Below are 21,922 nucleotides of genomic sequence, written 5' to 3'. Positions count from 1 at the left end.
AAGAAGTAAGTACCTATGTAAGTACTTAACGTAGATAAGTAAACTTATTTCAGTAGCTCAACCTTTATGTAATCGTCACAGTACAACATAAAGGTAAGTATTTCCTTATATTTACAGCAGTTGGCCATAATTATGTTTACACTGATCTTACTATTCCGATAAGTAAACTCCCGAATTGTATTTCTAATAAGCATGAGTTATTTTCTAGAACCTAGATTCTAGTGATAAACATTGGAAATCTTAAGTATTTCGTCAGACTAAGAAGTCCAAACCCATAAAAAATAGTAAATAAGTAAACAAAAACATTTTGTAAATACCGATTTATCGTGTTGTGTATGACCTTGATGGGATATCTAAGATTAGACTCTAAACTAAACAACGTTCATTAAAATGACTATTAGATTTTCCTCGCTGATTCGACAGTGTATAGACCTTTACTGATTTAAAGATACATTATGCAGCTTCCAAGGGAATTAAAGTAGAAAGGTATCATAATATAAAGACATCTTAGGGCATCATGTCTACGGCCACAGGATGGAGAAAAGCGTATTACTATAATTCTAAGACTTGATCTATTTGTACTAAGTACTATGACAAATTTCATCTAGATCCATTAATTGGTAACTAGGTAAGCAAGTTTTACGCATTTCACGCATTCACTACACTTTTCATTTTGTTAGCTACTTAGATCTATAAGATATTCCTGGACGCGAAACCAGAGTGTGATATGTTTGCGAGTGATAGGCGAGTATTTTTGTTAGAATGTTTAAGATTCTGCGAGTATTGAAAGGAAGTTAGATCTTTGTTAGCGTAATTTATTATTAAGCTTTTTGTAATTAATAGTGTAAGTGGTGTTTTGTACCGTACTATTCACAATAAATAAATAAGTATTTATTATTTATAATGCATTACCATTACTGTTTAAACAATTAATTAAAAGCCCTTGAAATCACAATAAATTAATTTATTTGTTTATAAGCTACCTGTACAACTTATTGCTTATTTCAATAATGTATCCACTATGCTACTGTACACAAAGACTATTTAAAATGTAAAAATATATTTATTTTTGTGTTTTCGCATCTACGTTTTCTTCCCAAGGTCGTGGTCCTCTTTTGTTTTCCCAGTTGTCTATGTCTAGTTTTTGAATTTCCTCGTACGTATCTTCCAAGGTCACCTTTTTATCTTTGTGCAAGCCCATTTTTTCAGCTTCTTCTTTACTTACACCTTTTACCTTTGAAAATTGATAGCTGTTGGAAAATAAACGTCATTAGCGTAAAAAATACTAAGTAAATAAATGCTTGCTAGACCAGTTAGATTCAGTATAGACGAATCTGATGAATCATATAAGTGAAAAGATCAATATCTTCGCCCATACTGCGGCGCGCTTGCGCGGGCTGTTTTGCAGCGGCACTTGACTAGGTACATAACATGATAATAATTAAAAGGTACACAACTAAAAGTTCAATCCGTAATCGCGAAGAGGCGGGTGAAGGCGCACGCTAAAATTATTTTGTGACAGGAGCAAGCAAATGCCTATAACTGTTTACTAATTCCAGTCCTATTTTCCATGATAACTTAAGAATGGAACCCCTTTTATTTATCCTGTATATGTCTGTAATAGTTACGTATTCAGTATGTTGTCTTCCTATGGTGAATAACATTTTCGTTAGAGAAAGCAAGATAAAAGATGGTTTGATGATGACAGATGTATATATAGTTTACTGGTAATGCCCTAAATCTGTTGCAATTTTATAAAAATAATAATAATATAAAATGGATTGAATATGAATGGTTAAAGGATATATCATGTAAGATGAAGATGAGTTTTATCATGGATAAATGCAGGTGTTTGGTTTGAGCACCAAACCTCTATTAAAAGTAAAAAGTATCTTATTTTAGGCACAACAATATAAATTATGAATCTATAGTGCTTTTTTAGAAAGAACATTTGACAAACAAATGATAGATTTAAATGGAAAGCTGTTTTCCTTCATAATTCTAAAATATTTTTGATTTATTTGCGATATGTTTTATATTTATTTACTAAAAAATAACCTTTAAAAATACTAGACATAATACATATACCATAAATATTCTAGTATATATATAAGTAATTATTTTAATAAGAAAGAAAAAACTTTTCTAGTACAAATTGACAAAGACTACTTAGCTTTACCATTCTTCCTGAAAAGGTTTGAATTATCAGATATGGTATGTAGATAAGATAAGAAATATAAAGTTTTTTTTTCATAAAAAGTATTATGCTGTTACAGTACTGAGTTCTTAAAGATAAAGTAAATGATAAAGGTTGTATTAATTCTTATAGGTCTTTTGTAATTCTACCTACCTAAACTCTCTTTGAATACAATTGGAGTTATACCAGTAGCATTGATCTGTAGCTTATTAATAATTATGTATAATATTTTTGGAAACCAATATAGTATCTTCATTCTAAATTTTATTATAAGTCCATTGGTTTATTCTCTTATAATCAAATAACTTATTTAAATCCGTGTAGAATACAGCATAGCTAGTTACTTAATACGTTTACTTAAACCTGAATAAAAAAATGGTTTTATTACTTATAGCTTTAAAGGTATATTTGCTAGTGTACATGAATTAAGTTGCCTTCTTATCTACATGGTTTATGAGACTGTAACACCAGTGATGATTTTTGTTGCAGTTATATGAAATACTAACCGAATTTGTGTCCATTCTTTAAGCCCAAAAGATCCTCCTACGACAAACACTACAAAGGGTAAACCATATTTGAAGGATTTGCGTTTACTTAGTGTGAGGATAGTACTTTTTAAATTATCCAAACGGGCTGTGAAGCCGGTTAACATTTTTAACAGTAACTATTATCATTTATTGATAATAATTTTGAGGTTACCGCAGTGACATCCAGAGCAGAGACCAATAAACTAGAATCCAGAGACAAAAAAATTTACATTCCGAAACCAACCCTGACAACAGTTGATGTATGCTCACAAATGTTTTTTGATATTTGTATACGGTCCTAGTTAATCACAACTTTTGTCTAAGTGAGAATTTGATGGAATTTTCACTAAGCTTCGAAAATTCATTAGATTTTTTTTAGTCCTTTGATATATCAAATATTTTTTGGCCGAGCCTTTTTTTAACTTTATGCTCTGCCGATTCACAGATAAGAGTTTTGAGTTTTGACACCTGCCTGTTGCCACCTGTGTCAAATGTTTACGTATAAATTGAATTGTGATTATTTTGGAATTGATATAGAAAAAATGACTTAATTTAGCACATAAAATAAAATAAAATGGCATCTTCTAGCAACTCTAAACATGTTTACTATGAAGATCCACCAGCAGGAGTCCTTAATGAAAATGAATTCTTTTGCACAGAAAAAATTGTACCTAGAAAAATTAAACCTCAGAATATAGTTTTGAGGCTCATGGAAAGAGAAATATACGGTTCTCGAAAACCAGGGTCCCATTTTCACGTTGTGAGAGAATTTTACCAGAATGTTTTTCCGAATTTGACAATAGTTAATGTAGAGAAACCACCTTGTTTTTTGAGGAAATTTAGTCCAGATGGTAAACATTTTATAGCATTTTCTGCTGATCAAACTTCTTTGGAGGTACGTACGGCAGCGTTAGTTTATTATGATAAAAATTAGGGGAAAGTAGTTTATTTCAATTGATAATATCTTAATTTAAACCATATTATCCCTGTTAGAAGCTAACTCAAATTGGACACAGTTATGCCAAAATATACCAACATATAAATTAACTAAAAATAAGATTAATATTTAACACACATAACGCAACATTTGGATTGATTCTTTAATCCAAATGTGGTAATTTACTGCTCAGCGAACTCACATAGATTTATTTATATTTGATACACAAAACATATTTAGCTGTAACAAACAAAAATCCACAAATTTTGTTTAAAAGTAGTTGGTACATTTTACCATAACTCAGTTCAATTGAAAACATGCTTAATGTGCCTTCACAAAAATCAAAGATTTCTGTGAAATGTATGAGACGAAGCATGTGGTTTAAATAATTTTAATATAATTTTAATGAATACAAATTATTGAATCTGGTTATTTCTTGTTAAAATAACATAGAGTGTTTACAAACCAACTTCTTTTTTTTTACTTATAAGGGCAAGGTAGTACTGATAGTTCTTTAACTATTGGCTTTTCTATTTTTCAATAATCATTCCAAAAAATAATACATAATACAAAGAATTCTACTATAATGAGAGATTATTAGAATCATGTATTTCGTTATAGATATATGAGTACCGAGGTGCTTCAGCGGCCGGTGACTTGGTGGCTGGATATCCTTCAGATTTACTGAATGCAGATGCAGATGCACATCACAGAATACGGACACATATTTTTTATAGATTTTTCAAGGTAATTTATATTCAATTTTCACATTTGACACCACATAATGACTACTCATAATTTAGTTTCTTTTTAAGTTGACTTACATTTGTTAGCCTGACAAGGGTTGGCATATACATATACACACAGTACTTTTGGGTAAGTGCTTTAGGTGTTAGCAACCCTTGAACATTCAGCAAACATGGTGAGTGTAACCTACTAACAGGCCATGAGCCTCACCCTAGAATGGTCACTGGGAGAGTATGAGACATCAATGGAACTATTAGAAGGATTGGTAGGACTGGGAAATGTGGCGAGGATAGAACACTGCACATTCCTAGCATGTGGCCTTGGTGTAAAAATACATTAATTTTGATTCCTTATTACTCATTTTAATTTTAATGACTAGTCACAATCCATAGTGTTATTTAATAAATTGCATCATTTATTTTGTATTTTGGTTGAATGCGCATTGGTTGTAGTCCTAAAATATGATCACAGGTCTACCTAACATAATTAATATAATAAATAAATTTCATTCTAAAAATAGCTATGGTGCACCTTCACCACCTAACCATATATTGATAAAATAATATGGATTAGGTCATTACATTAAGTCATCCCCTCAACATTTATTTAAATTCTTTGGAGTGAACCATTACTCAACCCATTCAATTTCATCTATCTACCAACATCTAATATTGGATACAACTACTAAGTGAATGCCAATCATTCATCATCATGTAAGTTTGATATTAATGTGTGAAAAAATCGGCACTCCTTTTAAGCACATTGCGCACATAGAGCGGCGTGAGATTTACCATAATTATAGTACATATAGAAAGATGGCAAAAAATAAAAGTTATGTATGCTATGTGTTACAATATATTAAATCTTATGGTCAAACTTGATACAACTATGTGTTTGTAATAGTTGTAAAAATACTCTAATAACAAACGTGTTAATGTCTAGAGCTTTTGCACATGAGAGTAATACAAGCTGGAGATAGGAGTTTACGAATAGGAATTCAAGGCACATGACACAGTGATTACTGCTTTAGTTTGATGAAGGTTCAGAATTTAGATGTGTATTGAAAAAAAAATGATTTCATGTTTATTTTTAGCCTAAATTTACCGTAAATGTATGCCAACAAAGAGAAGTCACTAGAGCTGAGCGTAACCTTGGACAACTGCCGTTTATGGATCAGCAATTGAATAGGGAATGTAGTTTGTTCACTGAAGATGGCCGTTATGTAATAGTGGGATCGGCCGCACACATCCCTGATGAATCAAGACCACACTTTTACTACATACATAGTAACAACGAGGCAGTTACACCTACCATCAGGTAAGTGCAGGAAGTAAAAACATTTTGTTTCCAATGATGGCTTACTGATACGATAGGTCGTAAATAAAGGAAAATTATACTTATGTTTATTTTTATGTTTATAAAAATAATTATGAAGCATTATAATTTTCCTTATGCTAGGTGTTACTCGCAGCTTCGCCTGCGTGAAAGCCTTTCCTGCCACAAAGGTCCTTGAAACACTGTAGTGATTAATAACGCTACCTAAACAACGTCGTCTGCATCTACTATTTAAAAATCAGATTTTAATAAATCCATTATTTCCCCTGGAAGTAATTTACTGGGATAAATAGTAGCCGATGTGATAATCCAGAACACGTTCTATCCGTGCGCCAAATTTAAATAATTCCGTTCAGTTGTTTCTGCCTTTCCTTCTAAGTTGTGCAAAGGATCCAAACTTTTTTATACACTTCCGCATTTATGATATTAGTTAGATTTTAACAAAGCGTGTAATGAGTGAATTGGGTTTTACATGAGGAGCCCGAAACGTTTTGCGAGCCTTTGAAGTAGTTGCCAGTAAAGAAGCACATGAACAGTTGCCAGAACTTGATTCGCTACATGTGATAGCACAATGTAACGAAATATATTAATAATGTTAGAAATATTTTTCAATACGCTCGTTTCTTTAATTAATTGGTTTCAGGTCCCCTTTGGAAGACTATTCTCTCCACTTGGTAGATCTTCATCATGGCAAACTATGTGACACTAAACACTTTAAAATCGACAAAATATACTTATCACACAATCAAGGTATATACTTGTATAAAGAAGTTTTAGCAGTATTATCAGTGCAACATCAGACCATTCATCTTTTTCAAATTGTGGAGGGAATGTTAATAGAAATCAGGAAAATCGGAAGATATTGTTATGATGATGACCCCTTTATTGTCAGTTCAGTATTTATAACAAGCATGAATGAAAGACCATTCCACGAAGAGACAATAAACAGTTTGAAGCACCGATTGCTTGTGTTCCTTTTTAAAAGAGCAAAGGCTATAAGTGACGACACAGGTGACCCTTTGGAATTAAGAAAATTCTATAAATATTTTGACATGTTCAGAAGTTTGAGAATGTGGAAAATGCAATTGTTAGATGAAGATCATTTGTTTATCAAATACGCGAGCGAAGAAGTTGTAACCCTGCGAGTCGCAGAACCAAACAGCCAGTTCTCATTCTTTGTTATTTACAACATTAGCCAAAGCAAAATATTGGAAGTGTACGAGAATACGTCAGAAGCGCTGTTGCAGTTGTTTGAAAACTATTGTGACTGTTTTAGAAATGCAAGATTGTGCGCTGACTCACAATTCACGTGTTCACCTTCGAATAATTTGTATGCGCGTTTGACGCAGCAGAGATTCAAGCAAACAATAGTGAGGGCTATATACGGCGGACGGACGGAGGCGACAAAACGAATACTAGCGCAATTACCTATTAGTGCGCAGTCGTATAGTGGTTCGCCGTATTTAGATTTAGGGCTTTTTAGTTATGACGACAAGTGGGTTTCTGTCATGGAAAGGCCTAAAGCTTATGGGGAATATCCTATAAGGTAATTTATAAATTATATAATGCTAGCTATTGCCCGCGGCTCCACTTTCGTGAAGCTTTTCCTGAATAAAAAGTAGGCTGTAGCTCTCAAGAGTAATGTAGCTTCCTATTAGTGAAAGAATTTTTCAAAATCGGTTCAGCAGTTACTGAGACTAGCTCCTACAAACTTTTCATATTAATATAAGTACTTAGATATTTTAATTTATGTTTTGTATGTTTGTCAGGTTTTATGCTCGTGATTCAGGATTGCTAAAGTTCAAGATATACGCTGGGGTCCTGGGCCAGTCGGTCCCGGCGAGCGCCCGACGACTCGTTGCCTTTACATTCCATCCAACCGATCCATTCGCAATTAGCGTCCAGAGAACAAACTCCGAATACATAGTCAACTTCCACATAAGAAACGCAGTGTTTAGTTGAGCGCAGAATGTACCTAATAAGTATAATATGTATGTACAACTAATATAATAATGTTATTACATTTTTACTGAACGAGCTGGATGTTTAATTTGTAATCTCATTGTTATGAATAGTCTCACGTTTTGTTTTACAAGTGGTGATATTTACGCACAGATGTAATCGGTTCTAAAATAATATTTAAACGAAATTATTTTTATAAATTGTATGTGATGTGATTGGTTTTGTACGGCCGCACAAGTATTAGAAAGGTTAGGTACGCATACCATAGTGACAGAAATCTTAAAATAAAAATTGAGTATATATTATGGATATTGAATTATCTAAGTGAGAAATGCCTATGTCGCCATTGCCATGTAGCAATGTGGCTCACAATTTTTGGGCAAACAAATTCGTCCAAACATCCACAAACATCCTCTGGGTAAGTCTGAGTATGCACGAAAAGGTTGTATTTCAGAGGAATCTTCAATATTTATATGACACGTCCTTCACAATGACATTACAACGCAGTCGACAAAATGAAGCAGTAGAAATAAATAAATTAATCACACAATATTATCCCACGTTTAAGTCACGATGCAATATAACCAGATGAACCTACCATGCTATGGGTATAATTGTGGACCACAAATTGAAATCAACCGTCGTAAGTGCTTGTACTACTGTGCCATGATTTATGATAGTGATAATAATCAAGATATTTTTTAATCATTTTGTTTATTAATTTTCCATATTGAATTTGTTTTTACTGGGGAAGTATACTTACATATTTTTATATTGTTCTGCAGTAACGTTTGTTACGAGATGTAAGTATTTTGTTAGAGTTAAACTACATTACAACGCAAATACACAACGACATACACTATAATCTATGATTGTTGAATAAAATTAATACAAGTTTTAAAAACGCTGAAACTTAGTTATCAGTTGTAGTTTTATAATCATTTGAAATGTTCTTTCTTTCAGAAATAATAGGCGAAGGTGACGTCACTTCGCTAGTGTATCCTGACGGTTCAGTGCAGTATTTCTTCATGCCAATATCGCAATGGTGGCCGCAGATGTATAATAACCCAATAAATAATGTCAATCCTACTTGGAATCCAAATGTCGCGGTCTGGCTGGTTCGCAGTATTAATAACCCGTATGTTTTTATTAAGAAATAATTGCGGAACAATATTCGTTTAAGTATATATTATTCCCAAAAACGGAGTTCACTCGATACCCTTATAAATCCATGTTTTTTTTTTTGGAAGTACAGTTGTCCCAGAGCTGCAAATACATTTCTTTGTAACCATCTGAGATTATAACCCGACGAGTTGAGTTATGTATTATGGAAATATAAGAAAAATAACTCGAGAATTTTGAATGTGTGTTTCTTTGCATAAGTCGACGCGCAAAACAGAAACGCCGCTGCTCGATCAACTATTAATGTTTCAGCTCTATTTCCGTCTCCGGTATGCGATTTGCCATATATTAATTGTAATTTTTATTTTGTTCAGTCAGCCACCGCCAGTTTTTTGCCAATTACGCCAAAGAACATCTGGAGTACTACAAAAACAGTTGTACGACTTGGACATCAGCAAATCTGATCCCACATTTAAACTAAAGGTACCTATACCTTTTTGTTTAATTAATGTAACAAATTAAGTTCTTTTTTAGATCTTTCCCCGTCCCGTTTTCTAGAGTAGCCTTTAGGATATGTGGATTCATAAATTCATAATAGCTACGTAAATACCTACTATATATGTAGGCACCCTACCATTTACTTAGAATTTAATACATTTTCACAGTTCCATAATGACGGTTGGACGTCGACCACCGATTTGGTATATTTTTTCCCGTCCTTACGTTCACCCAATTGGTTAAGCGAAACGCAATACAAAGGGAGTGCTGCTATACAAGTTGAACTACCTCCTTGGACTATTTGTCACAGCGAACCTGTTCGAAAAACTTGTGATTGTGCACGGAAGGAGGGAAAAATACTTAGTACTTGTGACGCTGAACATACGGAAGATGAAGCTGTAACGAGCATGTCTATTGATGACTTAAACTCCAAATACGACATTGGTTTCAATAAAAATCCTAAAAAATGTAGCTGTAGCCAAATGAGACGCAAAAGTAAAAAAAATGTAACGTGCCAATGTAATGATTTACCGAAATCGAACACAACAAGCAAAATGATTTCTACTTTCACAGATCAAGCTAGCACTTGTCTAGATAGACGTGAGCGACCCTCGCAAACTTTAAAGCATGCTTCCAGTTCTACACTGAAAACTGCCAGCAAAAACAGTATTAAGCCCGAACTATGGACGCCAAAAACATCTTTTGCTAAAAAAGCATTGAAGTCAAAATCATCTGAAAAAGCAGTAGATTTAAGCAGTTGCCCCAGCGACTGCAGCTGTCACAAATTGAATTAAGTAATGAAAAACCTTGTAATCCTTCTTGATATTTATATTTTGTTATTATACATTTTATCCCTTAACATTACAAGTACCTATGTATTTACAACAATGAAAATAATAGTACAGTTATAAACAAAACAATATGAGATTTAACTTTTCCCTGAATACTAAATAAATAAGATACAACTGCAATACTTAGGTATTTCGAACAAATATTTAATGTCTATAAAACAGTCGTAATATGAATTTATTGCCTCCTTGACTTAAGTATCGTAATTATTTTAAGATAAGTTTCAGAAACACCAAAAGAAAGTTTAATTGTATTTCAAACTATACTTTGGCTCGACACAATGATTCGTGATAGAATCGGATCGATGTACAATTGTTAAGAATTTTAAACACACAATCATAATCCTTATAAATAAATTGTAAAAACAATTTAACACTTAAAGCTAGTATTGCATAAGATCGGATATTATAAGAACGGATTTTAATTGAATATAGTCTCTGAATCAAGTCATATTTAGAAACGCACGAGTGTAAACATCTAAACCCTTCATTAAAATATATGCATATAAATAATGTGTACACATATAGTTGGAAAGTATTTTTAGCATTTATGACCACATCAAATTTACAATAACTCTTAGATTGGACTTAACACACATTCCATGTGAGATTCAATTACCTATATTATAATAATAATTGTCATGCTGGACATACATAATATTTATTCTAATACAATACTTAAAAGCATTTAAAAGCTCATTGCTAATAAGGTTTCATGTGTTCATGTATTTAGTGCGACCAACATATTATTTTTGCCTTGGGTTTGTTTTATTTTAAGTAGTACAGTAAAAAGATTCATAATCATGCTCCGGCGAGTAGAGGGTGTGAGAGGAGGAGGGTTTGCGCGATGTTGTTCCCCTTGAGAGACTTATTAACAATGTTATGCGAGTGAGTAGTGACTCAACCCACTTGCAATCAATACATGAAGACAATTGATTATCTGCAAACTCGATAAAATATGAGTATGAATATTGTATCTGGTTGCACGTCCAACTAAAAAAAATCACAATCAGCCAATGTAATTGTTAAATTAGGTTTTAAATAGTTCAGTTAATAAGTCAATTTAGATCTCGACACGTAGTGAATAGACATAAAACGGCGTAACAGCGTCCAGCGATGCCAATTCGACAATTTAAATATTGTATACATAAATAAATGTGAAACAATCCCTAAAGTTTGTATCCTAAACGTCAATTTGAATCCATACATACATTTCCTAAATTTTACAATAGCACACAACCTTGGCTTTAACGAATTCATCATTACGTCTAATCGTAGTTTTACTCTATAACACAAAGTGCAGAACTCAATTACAATTAAACTACTCGGGACATTTTCTGCGTCGTGTGGATTACGTCCATTGTGCAAATTCGGTCTGGTTTGATGGCTTTCGGCATCCAGATGAATTATAGCGTGACTAAAACCGCACGACACAAAAACCCCCACATAGATTAGACACAAATGCACAGTACGATAAATACGTTTGTAACATCAGACTTCGACGTTAAACATTATTAGGAATGAATTTTTCACTTAGCTCATTACCCTATAAAACTTCACTTGATCAAATTAATATTACAGATTTGTGAAAACGTTAATGTATATAGTATATCATGATCATTGTAATCATTAAAATCTAATTAAAACATTTGACTGCGATAGAAATTTAAGGGATGGGAAATACATTTTTTATCTAGTGAAATTTTATTGGGTTAAATAATTTTGACACAACACGAAAATACTCTAGATGCGTAGTCCGCTGAGGCGGAACACACCTTCCTATTATTCTATAAATAACCATATAATGTAATGTATACAAAATAACCGAGTTGCATCTTGAAGTTTTCCTAACTTTACATTTAAACCTGTTTTGTAAATAAGTGGCAAAGAACAGTGCATTTTGTTTAACGTTTTGCATGTAATCAGTCACCTTACGATTTAATTAACGTGCAAATACTAATATGATACAAACAATATTATAAACAATATATTGACTAGACAGTACCATAGTACCGACATGCGACACGACCATCACGGCCACTATTGGGTGGAATCTTTTCGACAGTTAGGATAATTAGGCCTTCGATATTTACTTGAACAGAACCTTTAGTGTGATAGTCTCACGGAGTGTGAAAAATAGATACAAAATATACAGTGTCGTTATATTAGATTGTGGTTAAAATTGTTATGTGATTCTGTGAAGTTGTCGGATTATGCGGGACAGAGAGACCATCACTAAAAATTCTGTCGTGCTGTCAGGACTAACATCTGACACATTCCTTGATATATTTAATAACACACTAATTTTCCTCACCACCTAATTTATATTAGATTTACTTCTTAAGCGAGGAAGTTTCTTCAAATATAATTATTAAAATAATTTAGTACTTATATTTTTAATTAATAAAATACCGTCCGCAAAGCGGTTCGCTCCGCGGAACGTCTTCAACTCGCCTCATTACAGTGTTCATATATTTAGTCCATTGTTCAAGTGAGCCCCCGTTCACTGCAATGTCACAAAAAAAAATATTTATAAATATTTGCTTGTGCGCGAGTTATTGTATCACAAAGCTGGAGTTCTTTGTCCTAAGTTTGCGAAGTTTTTAACTCTTGGCATCAATATCTTCACTGTTAATACTATTCATCGTCGATCATGATTAACTTAGTAGTATTATTTCAACATATCAATATATTCCAGAAAGACCAATTTGTGACGTTAGAAAAAAATATAGACAAAGACGACCGCTAGGTTAATTTGTAAGAGTAACTCAACGTACCTGATGGTGTGTAGTGTTGGGGTGCGTGGGGTGCGCGGGGTGCGGCGGGTGCGGCGCGTGCTGCAGCGCGTGGTGCGCCTGGTCGCGCATGGCGGCGAGGCGCAGGCGCGTGGCGTGGAAGGTGGGGCGCTGCGCCGGCTCGGCGTGCCACGCGGCGCGCATCACCTCGTACGGCCCCGCCGGACACCCCTCCGGCGCCTCCATGCGGTACCCGCGCTCCACGTGACGCACCACCTCCGCCAGCGGCTGCACACCACAAACATCTCATTTAAGCGTACATATACAAAATATTGCTGGCTATAAATGTGCTTCCCATGTCCACATACGCCATTTTTGCACAATCAGGATAAAAAAAATCTAAATTATATTTTCCTTGCATTATTTAAGGCTTATACTATTACAATGGCATAAAATGTATAAAAAACACTTACGATCCTAGGATAAGGAACTCGTCCAAAGGAATATATCTCCCAAAGTAAGATGCCGAAACTCCACATGTCGGATTTGTTAGAAAATTTCTGAAATAAGAAATGTTCAATTAGTACCATAGTATTGCAGCAAGGCTTACATTAAAGTTTATTGCACATTGTGCGGAGCTGCTTAGGAAAACCAGATACATTACACAAGCTCTATACACCAGATCTTGTATTGGTTTCTGGCTTGAGGTAGTAAAGATGTGGAATAAGTTGCAGTGCCGCGTGCAGTATTTTTGTATATTTCAAGAGTGGTAACGGTAGTATTGCTGTGCGACTCACGTTATACTTGAGCGCCTCGGGTGCGGTCCACTTGATGGGCAGCTTGGCCTGCAGACGGGCCTGGTCGGCGGGGTCGTCGGGCGCGTGGTCGTTGCGCGCGAGCCCGAAGTCGGCGACCTTGGCGGTGCCCTCCTGCGAGATGAGCACGTTCCTGGCGGCGAGGTCGCGGTGCACGACGCGCTGCCGCTCGAGGTACTCCATGCCGCAGCAGGCGTCGTACGCGAAGTTGATCTGGTTGAGCTGCGTGACGTAGTGGCGGCCGCGGCTGCGCAGGTAGTCCAGCAGCGAGCCCTGCGCGCAGTGCTCCGTCACGATGCACGTGCTGCCCGTCGACGTGAACACCAGCCCCAGCAGCCGCACCAGGTTGTCGTGCTTCAGCGACCTGACCGCGGCCACGGTTTTATTTATTAACAAATGGAAAGTACAAAGCTGATACAGCCAAGTCTGTTGTGGAATATCATTGTATTATGCAGATGTCACTTTATTTAATAATTCTAAAACGCAAATCAATCCTAAAGTAAAATATTTCCTCTCAAACTTCAATTTTAATGTATGTATGTCCATCTCCTTTTCACAAAGTGTTTTAATAAATCGACTAGATTACATTTCTAAATAAGACCAATATAATGACTTACGCCATAACGCTAGCCTCCGCCCGGAACTTGCTCGCAGCCTCGCGATCTTTCAATATCTTGACGGCGACCTTCTGTGAACCGTTTAATATCCCGAGCATCACGTCGCCGAATTCGCCTTTGCCAATATTCTCGCGGATTTCCAGATCACGTTCGTCAATTTTCCAAACTAAAATAAATGAAAAAAAATTACATAATAATAAAATATATGGATGTGTAATATTTCGTCGAGCATCATATTATATTGCCAAATTTAACGAACTTAAATACATGACATTGAACTGAAACATAACTTCTACAGATACCATGGACTAGTTTTTAAAATGTACTAGGTATATGTGCCAATCATTCATGATCATTAATTTTCCAATCATCGTACTCACGTGCATCGAGAAAGTCCTGCGGCTGTATTGTGCCGTCCGTCTGGTCGGCGGACATCTGCGACGAGTACGTTTGTTGGAAGTGTCCCGAACTTAACGCACTCGTCACGCTCGGCGTAGGCGGGTATGGCGGCGGTTGCTGGAAAACATAACACACATATTAGTTTTTTTTATATTGCGCTTTTAAAGTGACCTCAATGCATCTGTTGGGAAGTGGAGTGGGGTTCAAATATTGTTGACTGAGGAGATGGTTATTTTGCCTCAGTCAACTCAATCATGCCAGCCCGCTTGAAGTCGGGTATTTAGAGTGCATATAACAATAATAAACAAGAACAATCAAAGGTATCACACAATCCTATACGACCCCAATATATTGGGCCACGGCATGGACAAATTATAATTTATTTATTATAAACCGGATGATGTTTTATAATTTTACATATTATGAAACGAGGATAGGATAGGATAGGATAGAGTAACCAACGTTTGAGGCATATTCCAGAGCACTAGCTGTGCGATTCATCAGACCTCAAACATTCGAAACCTACAGATGACTCGAGCTTATATTGGTTTCAGTTTACAGTTGTAATATCTAATGTTATTTTAGTTTATTATACATTCTGGGCGGCGACAGCCTAATTGGGATTGGAACGGACTGCCAAAACGAATGTACGCAGGTTCAAAACCTCGAGACATGGACCTCTGACTTTTCTAAAGTTATGTGTATATTTTTTGAGAATTATCGCTTGCTTTAACGGTGAAGGAAAATATGAGCAAACCTGCATACTTGAGAAGTTCTCTATGAGAAACTTGAAGGTATGTGATGTCTGTCAATCTGCACCAGGTCAGCGTGGTGGACTAAGCCCTAAACCCTCTCAGTAGTAAAGAAGACCCGTGCCCATCAGTGTAGCAGTATCTAATACTAGGTTCAAATGATATATGTAATACAGGGCTGATATTATATACAGTCTCACTATACGGTATAAAGGCGAGTATACCTGCGGATGTGGCGGATACGGCGGCTGCAACACGCCGTTGTTGTTTGCGCCGTTCTGCGTAGCTTTGGGCAGACATCGCACCAGTTTTGTGCACAATCCGTCCGCATCTTTTATATAATGCTGAAAAAATACATTTATTTTTATAACAAAATAACGGAACGTACAACCTCTCGTCAGACGTTAGCAATACTATTCGGTGTTTGAATGACATGCTCTGAAAGGCGCTCTACTGCTTTCGTTATAGTGAGTCGTTAGATGTTAAATCCGATAAGCTTCATAATGACATTGGTTAAAAAATACAACGTCTTTCAGGTTGGAACACAAAATTGCATGAACATTGTTATTCGTCGACAATCAGTACAGAAGTAAGCCAAATTGCAGAGAGATCTAGCACATAGATTTTAAGTTAGTAAGTAAGTTTATTATTCAATGTGAAATGTGTTACGCAAATGACTTACTTGTATTAATTCTGTCATGTTGTCGAAGAACTCTTCATCGTCTATTGTGAGACGTTGGTTTTGGTTATCGGGCGCCGTCGTCCATTTCACTCTGAAATTCAAAATGTTTCGGTTAGTAATGATATTATTTTGTGCTAAAATATTTTTTTTATTATATCTTTTTAGTCGGCTTATAATCTAGAATATATTATTTTCATCCAGAATAAATTTGTAGCATATTACATTCCTATAGTATACCGGTATAAAATAACTTTTCTATAATGTTACATCATTCTCGCAAAAGGAAAAAGGAATACAATTGTTTACCTACTAGCATTGAACAAGAAGGTATTATTTGTTTCAATTCAGTCCTTACTTTCCCAAATATGGTATGGACTATAAACTGTATATTAATAAAATTGCTACAACTTTTCATCATTTTAAAGAAGGAAAATACTGAAACAAATATTGAATATTTAATGCTTTGTTTGAATATAATGCAGAATATAGCCCTATAAACATTTTATTATGATAATATAAGTAAACCTGTAATGTTCGACGCGTCCGTGGTACCGCACGCAGAGCGTGTGGTCGCCCGGGAAGTTGGTGCTCTCTCGCACCAGGAACACGCCGTCCGGGGACGCGGATAGCAACGCTTCTGCGCGGTCCCGGGATATCGCACCGTGATGCCATCTGCAGATAGATCATTGAGGTCAATGCTAGCTTGTTTTGAATCTGGTTGAATGTTATTATCTTGTCTAGTTCTGGGTAAGAATTCAACAAAATTATAATAAAAATATATAATTTTCATGATACTAACTACGTATAACTATAATTCATGAGAATACATCAGATCGAATGTGCCTATACATGAAATTATCCCCTATTATGTGGAAACAATCTAACCCACACTTATTTTAGTGCATTTATATCCATACCTATGTAAGATCAGTGTAGTGATTATAAATTAAAAAAAAAGGTATAAAAGCATAGTTCATGAAATGAGATATTTTGAATTCCAGGCAATGTTAGTCCCACTAAAAATGCTATCCTTCACCTTAACCTTGCTTACAATACAAACAAAAAATAATTAAAACAAGTTGATCACTGAAAAGCAGTGCAGATTATAACAATATTTACTCATCGCCAGTATCGTCGTAGGCTACGGCCGGCGGTACAAACAGTTTGACTTTGTGCGGTTTGTGGAAGCACTCTGTAATGTCACTCTCCATGCCTTACGGGTAGCTCTTTACACACTGACGCGTTATCATTCCGGCGCCTGATAACTCTATTGATATTATCACCTATTGTAACACTTTCTTTACACATCACTATTTACTAACAATGAATTTTCAAACATATTTACAGTTGAATAAGATTGATAGTGTGATGGAAAGTGAATAATTTGCAGATTCAATATTTTCGTCCTTTATCATTTTGTAACGTGTTTTATCGCAATTACAAACATTATCAATTTGAAACAATGGATTTGGAAATTTCACGACTCGTGTTTTAGGGTTAATGATTAATGATATGATAACTACTGTGATTAGCTTAAGGTATTATTATTCTTTGTGTTTATTTTGTATAAAATAAAAAATAATTGGACATTTAACATTATATTAACGAAAATCAATAGTGGATAGTCAATCTATTCAATGTAAAGCTATCGTATGTCATATTTCAGTAAAGTATTACCGAATATAAGAAATTAAATATAAATCAATGAATACACACTGTCGTAATTTTTTTTCCTTTAGTGCAAATATTTAAACCAATTTTGTCCAACTCGAAAAGTAATGAAGGAAACTACGAGTAAGTCATTGTGTGTATCATAGCATCGCTTTGCTTCCATCGCATGATGTCGCTCGCGCAACACACCCATAACTTAAACTACGTTTGTGTGATTTAGACAAAACACCAATAATTCTTATATAATATAAACAGCATGACTTGCATAAATTTCGAATTATGCTGCTAAAGTGTTTATAAACAATCTAAGTATTATAGATAAACTTTAGTTTACCACGTTTCCGTTCGCTTCAATATAAATAATGTTTATTACACCGAGTAGGAAATAATATAAGGTCGAGAAAGACGCTTGGTTTCTTTCTTTAAGTTTTTTTTATACGGGCGTGGTAAATGGCCTCCAATGCACCTGATGGAAGTGGATTACGGTCCTTGTAGTGTCGACTTGCGAAAGAAGGTTATTCTTCGTCAATCGACACAATAGGGTACCGGACTCATTTTTGTTCTTTACTATTATCAAATATTTACATAATACAAATTATAACACAGAAGGAATTATTAAAATCCGGTAAAAAATCAACAAGTTATAAGTCTTTGAATTTCGTTGGAAGGGGTAATTAACAAGAAACAGAAAAGAGACGAAAAACCCACATGTGACGTCATCGGGAATTACGACGCGTGCGAAAGAAAGAGATGAAGCGATATCCCACATCGCGCCCACTTATGCACATTACAATATTTTAAATATGAATTACTCGCTCATTTTTTGACCAATTTTTATGCAGTTTTCGCAGGAGTGCTTCTTTTTCGTATTATTAACCATTACATATAGAATAATGTACAAAATCAAGCATAGGCCGGTCTCCTATTATGCCGGCCTGTTTCAAACAAGTTATATACACAGGTCGTACGCGACACACTTACGCGGGCCACTATGGCGGGTTTTACTTTGTGTAAAGTGGTCACTGTCCGGACGGATACAAATACCCTACACTAAAAGTAAAGAAAAGATCCGAAATTATATACTAAATGGATCTTGTAGAGCCTAGAAGAAATTTCAACATTTCCAACTCCTTCCAAGTATTCTATTTGATTAACTTCGTTGCAGGATAAAGACAGATTAATATTCCCTAAGACTCGCCGGGATTCGCCGCTCGTTGTCATAAAATGCGCGCCACTGCTGATCCTGGCTTACAGAAATTATAGTGGTAGGTGTAAGGCCGAAAGTTTCAAAGCGTATCCGAGACATGAGGTCCTTAGCCGGTCCAAGTATAGGGCTCTACAAACCTCTACCAATATTGGCACACTGGTTGTTGTCGGTAAAAATAAATGATTTTGTATACGTACGGCCACTGCGTCATGTTCATCAGCCTGTTGCCGGCGGGCGGCGGGTTCTGGACCGAGGACGAATTCATTATGACGTCACTAGGGCCTTTGGTCACTGCTGTTAGACAAACATGTAAAAAAATACATTAATAATGCAACACAACTTTGGAAATATGTTTTAAATAACAAATGTGTTTGTACCGGAAGAGTTAATAAATATAACAGTATATATTAGTGTAATGAGGGTAGTTGCAAAAGAGTACAAAAATATCTTTCAGAGAACCTTATAAATACGACTAACACTACTGAAGAATTTCACAATAAAAAAATGAAGGTTCACACAACAGTATCAGAGAATACAAATTACGAGATTTCTGCTAATGATTTGACTGCCTTAAGATAGGACCTTTTGGATATATTTTTTAATAGATGTGATTACTAACACAGTATCAATGAATTTTTGGTTTTGATTAAACTTACATCTATTTTTTTGTATGAAACATAAAACATTTCGAGAATGTTATGGATGGGTTTTACGAAAAGTCACAACACAATAATACGATTAATTTTAATTTAATGTGTATCCACGACTACTGGACAAACCAAATAATAGGCTTATTCCTTATGACTCACGTTTACATCGCGGTGACATCACAACACATATTGTTATTAATTGTTAATTTGATATAATAATTAATTGGGAAATAGTAGACCTATAAGTATATTGTGTTTATTCATAAGTCATTCCTAGTTTAAAGATGACTCTAGTTAAATCCAAAATTTATCTTTAAAAACAACGTTACATTATTAGACGGGTGCAATATTTTTTCTCATTCGCAATTTGAACACATAAATTTAAATGACTGTAGTTATTGTCTGAAATGGCAGGAAACGAGTAATGATAGAGTGAAATAGCACTATCGTTACTCAATGAGGACGACTGCGGTTACACCTTTGCTAGAGTTACCATGTCTTATACTTATGTCGGGAATAATTAACTTTGAAAGAGAAATATTTCTTAATACCTTTGCATTAAAAGTCATTTTGGATATCTTAATGTATATAACGAACGAGTATTACTTAGTTTAGCTCATTTACTTCTACCCATTAAATAAGTATATTTTTATTACAGTAATAAGTAGATACGTGACATAAGTCATTGAGTGTATTGGTCTGCGTGAATAGTAATAGTTATCGTTAATTTTATAGAGGGCTTGAAGTTAGCCACGAATGGTATTGTAGCTAGCTAATGGTATAGACTGTAGACCATAAGAAACTAAGTTCAGAGCAGTTATAATGTGCGGTGTAGCGTGTAGGTTGTACGTACCGGGGGTAGTTTGCGAGGTGTGCATGGCGGAGGGCGCCGCGCCCGCCGCCGCCGGTGTGCGCACCGACGATGACATTACAAGCTGTCAAACAAAACCACCCATACAAATTTTATTATAAGAAAAATAACAGCTTTAAATGAAACAAATTTTCGGATTCTATGGCGGTTTTAGTTTTTTTTATTTTCTCCCTAGACTTTAAGACACTGTGAGCTCATTTTGCGTAGATCGGACCACCAACAGCTAAAATTAAAAAAAAAATGTATAATTGTAAAATGTAGGTAGATATTGTAACTTTGACTTTACGGATGAACAACACCTCAGTCCCCCCCGTGACCATATAGGCTGCAAAGTCTTCGAAACGTCGGGAGAAAATAAAATACTAGCACCGCGATAGAATCCGAAAATTAGTTTAATTTTAATGTCTAACATTCGCGTAAACATAAAAAATCATTATAACAGCTTTAAATTCTTAATTCAAATACATCATTGTCTACACATTAATACGTGAAGATAAAACCTTTGCACTTCTTTTGAAACATTGTTTCGCACGGAGGAGTGTGAGTAGGCATAATTAAAGTTCATAAACAGAATGTTTGCAGAATAATACAAATTTTATATAAAATGTTACAAAAATATTAGATGCTACGATCGCATTTCAACCACTAGTACATTTTTATAAATCTATTTCATTATACATGTAATACATTCAGTGCAATTTTAACTTCGATTAATTCATACAGTAACTATATTTTCACGCAATATAGATATCTAACAATATCTTAATCTCATCGATATAATTAACATAGATCGACCTATATAACACAAAAGAGTACTGTTGAAATACATAAACAGTGAACTCACATTGTGTGCAATGGAATTCTGCAGTGCGGTAGGCGATAGCGGCGCGTGTGGCCCATTACTGCCGCTCCCGTTGCCGCCGCACTGAAACAATGTTTCATATTATGGTAAAAATAACTTTCATCTGTTTGTGAATTTGTAACTATGCGATGCCCATTCCGGAACGGATACCGCATGAATATTACGCGAATCGATAGTTTGTGGGGAGTGTAAATTAGCGACTGAGAGAATGTTTTGCTTCGGTGCTGTAATAGGGTAAAGAGATACAAATATAGGGTTGCGGAGGCAGTTCTGTGCCGGGGTTCGAAACCGGTTAGTGGGTTGCACTCGTGATGGCCACTTAATTCAAATGGATGCTGAGCGCCTAAAGCGGTCACCCGAAAGACCGGTGTCTTTGTATAAGCAGAGTCTTGTCAAGCTAACAAACGTAACTCATAATAAAAAATATAGGCATATAGGATTAATAAACTCTTATTTACTTAAAGATTTTAGTGATCATCATGATCATT

General features: G+C 35.1%; 3 protein-coding genes across 9 annotated transcripts in view; 1 reads left to right on the top strand and 2 right to left on the bottom strand.

The window, feature by feature from the left end:
- Positions 1–947: 947 nt before the first annotated feature.
- On the bottom strand, positions 948–2,926 carry LOC115440128 (cytochrome c oxidase assembly protein COX16 homolog, mitochondrial). The gene is made up of 2 exons (XM_030164314.2): positions 2,704–2,926; positions 948–1,250 (listed from the first exon to the last, which is right to left on the bottom strand). Exons 1-2 carry the CDS (start codon positions 2,847–2,849, stop codon positions 1,064–1,066), a joined length of 333 nt encoding a protein of 110 aa, XP_030020174.1. The 5' UTR covers positions 2,850–2,926; the 3' UTR covers positions 948–1,063.
- A 245-nt stretch (positions 2,927–3,171) lies between these two features.
- Positions 3,172–11,312, top strand: LOC115440125 (DET1 homolog). 3 transcript variants are annotated; one of them, XR_003938336.2, is made up of 9 exons: positions 3,172–3,619; positions 4,283–4,408; positions 5,502–5,725; positions 6,387–7,289; positions 7,513–7,734; positions 8,160–8,348; positions 8,669–8,843; positions 9,202–9,310; positions 9,493–10,184. XR_003938336.2 is itself a non-coding variant. In XM_030164310.2 (5 exons), the coding sequence occupies exons 1-5, from the start codon at positions 3,299–3,301 to the stop codon at positions 7,703–7,705; spliced, it is 1,767 nt and encodes a 588-aa protein (XP_030020170.1). In that variant the 5' UTR covers positions 3,172–3,298; the 3' UTR covers positions 7,706–7,781. The 3 variants fall into 3 exon arrangements, 1 of the variants encoding a protein (XP_030020170.1); XR_003938337.2 differs by lacking the exon at positions 8,160–8,348 and having other exon boundaries at positions 9,493–11,312; XM_030164310.2 differs by lacking the exons at positions 8,160–8,348; positions 8,669–8,843; positions 9,202–9,310; positions 9,493–10,184 and having other exon boundaries at positions 7,513–7,781.
- Positions 10,139–21,922, bottom strand: part of LOC115440124 (tyrosine-protein kinase CSK) — a 36,520-nt gene continuing 24,736 nt past the window's right edge. For 2 of the 5 annotated variants that reach the window (XM_030164307.2, XM_030164306.2), the window contains exons 4-15: positions 21,417–21,497; positions 20,555–20,636; positions 19,249–19,345; positions 16,699–16,845; positions 16,174–16,264; positions 15,716–15,835; positions 14,721–14,856; positions 14,341–14,506; positions 13,706–14,087; positions 13,382–13,468; positions 12,951–13,196; positions 10,139–12,679 (exon numbers count right to left, since the gene is read on the bottom strand). In XM_030164307.2, the coding sequence (XP_030020167.2) occupies positions 12,677–12,679; positions 12,951–13,196; positions 13,382–13,468; positions 13,706–14,087; positions 14,341–14,506; positions 14,721–14,856; positions 15,716–15,835; positions 16,174–16,264; positions 16,699–16,845; positions 19,249–19,345; positions 20,555–20,636; positions 21,417–21,497 (1,638 nt within the window). In that variant the 3' untranslated portion in view covers positions 10,139–12,676. Of the gene's footprint in view, positions 12,680–12,950; positions 13,197–13,381; positions 13,469–13,705; positions 14,088–14,340; positions 14,507–14,720; positions 14,857–15,715; positions 15,836–16,173; positions 16,265–16,698; positions 16,846–17,292; positions 17,463–19,248; positions 19,346–20,554; positions 20,637–21,416; positions 21,498–21,922 lie in introns of those variants that run through there. The other 3 variants (XM_030164309.2, XM_030164308.2, XM_037436520.1) reach the window with 2 other exon arrangements.

The sequence above is a fragment of the Manduca sexta genome, chromosome 8 (genome assembly GCF_014839805.1).
Source record: "Manduca sexta isolate Smith_Timp_Sample1 chromosome 8, JHU_Msex_v1.0, whole genome shotgun sequence".
Taxonomy (NCBI): Eukaryota; Metazoa; Arthropoda; class Insecta; order Lepidoptera; family Sphingidae; genus Manduca; species Manduca sexta.
The sequence above is the reverse complement of the archived record's forward strand: the minus strand, read 5'-3'. Positions and strand labels throughout refer to the sequence as shown.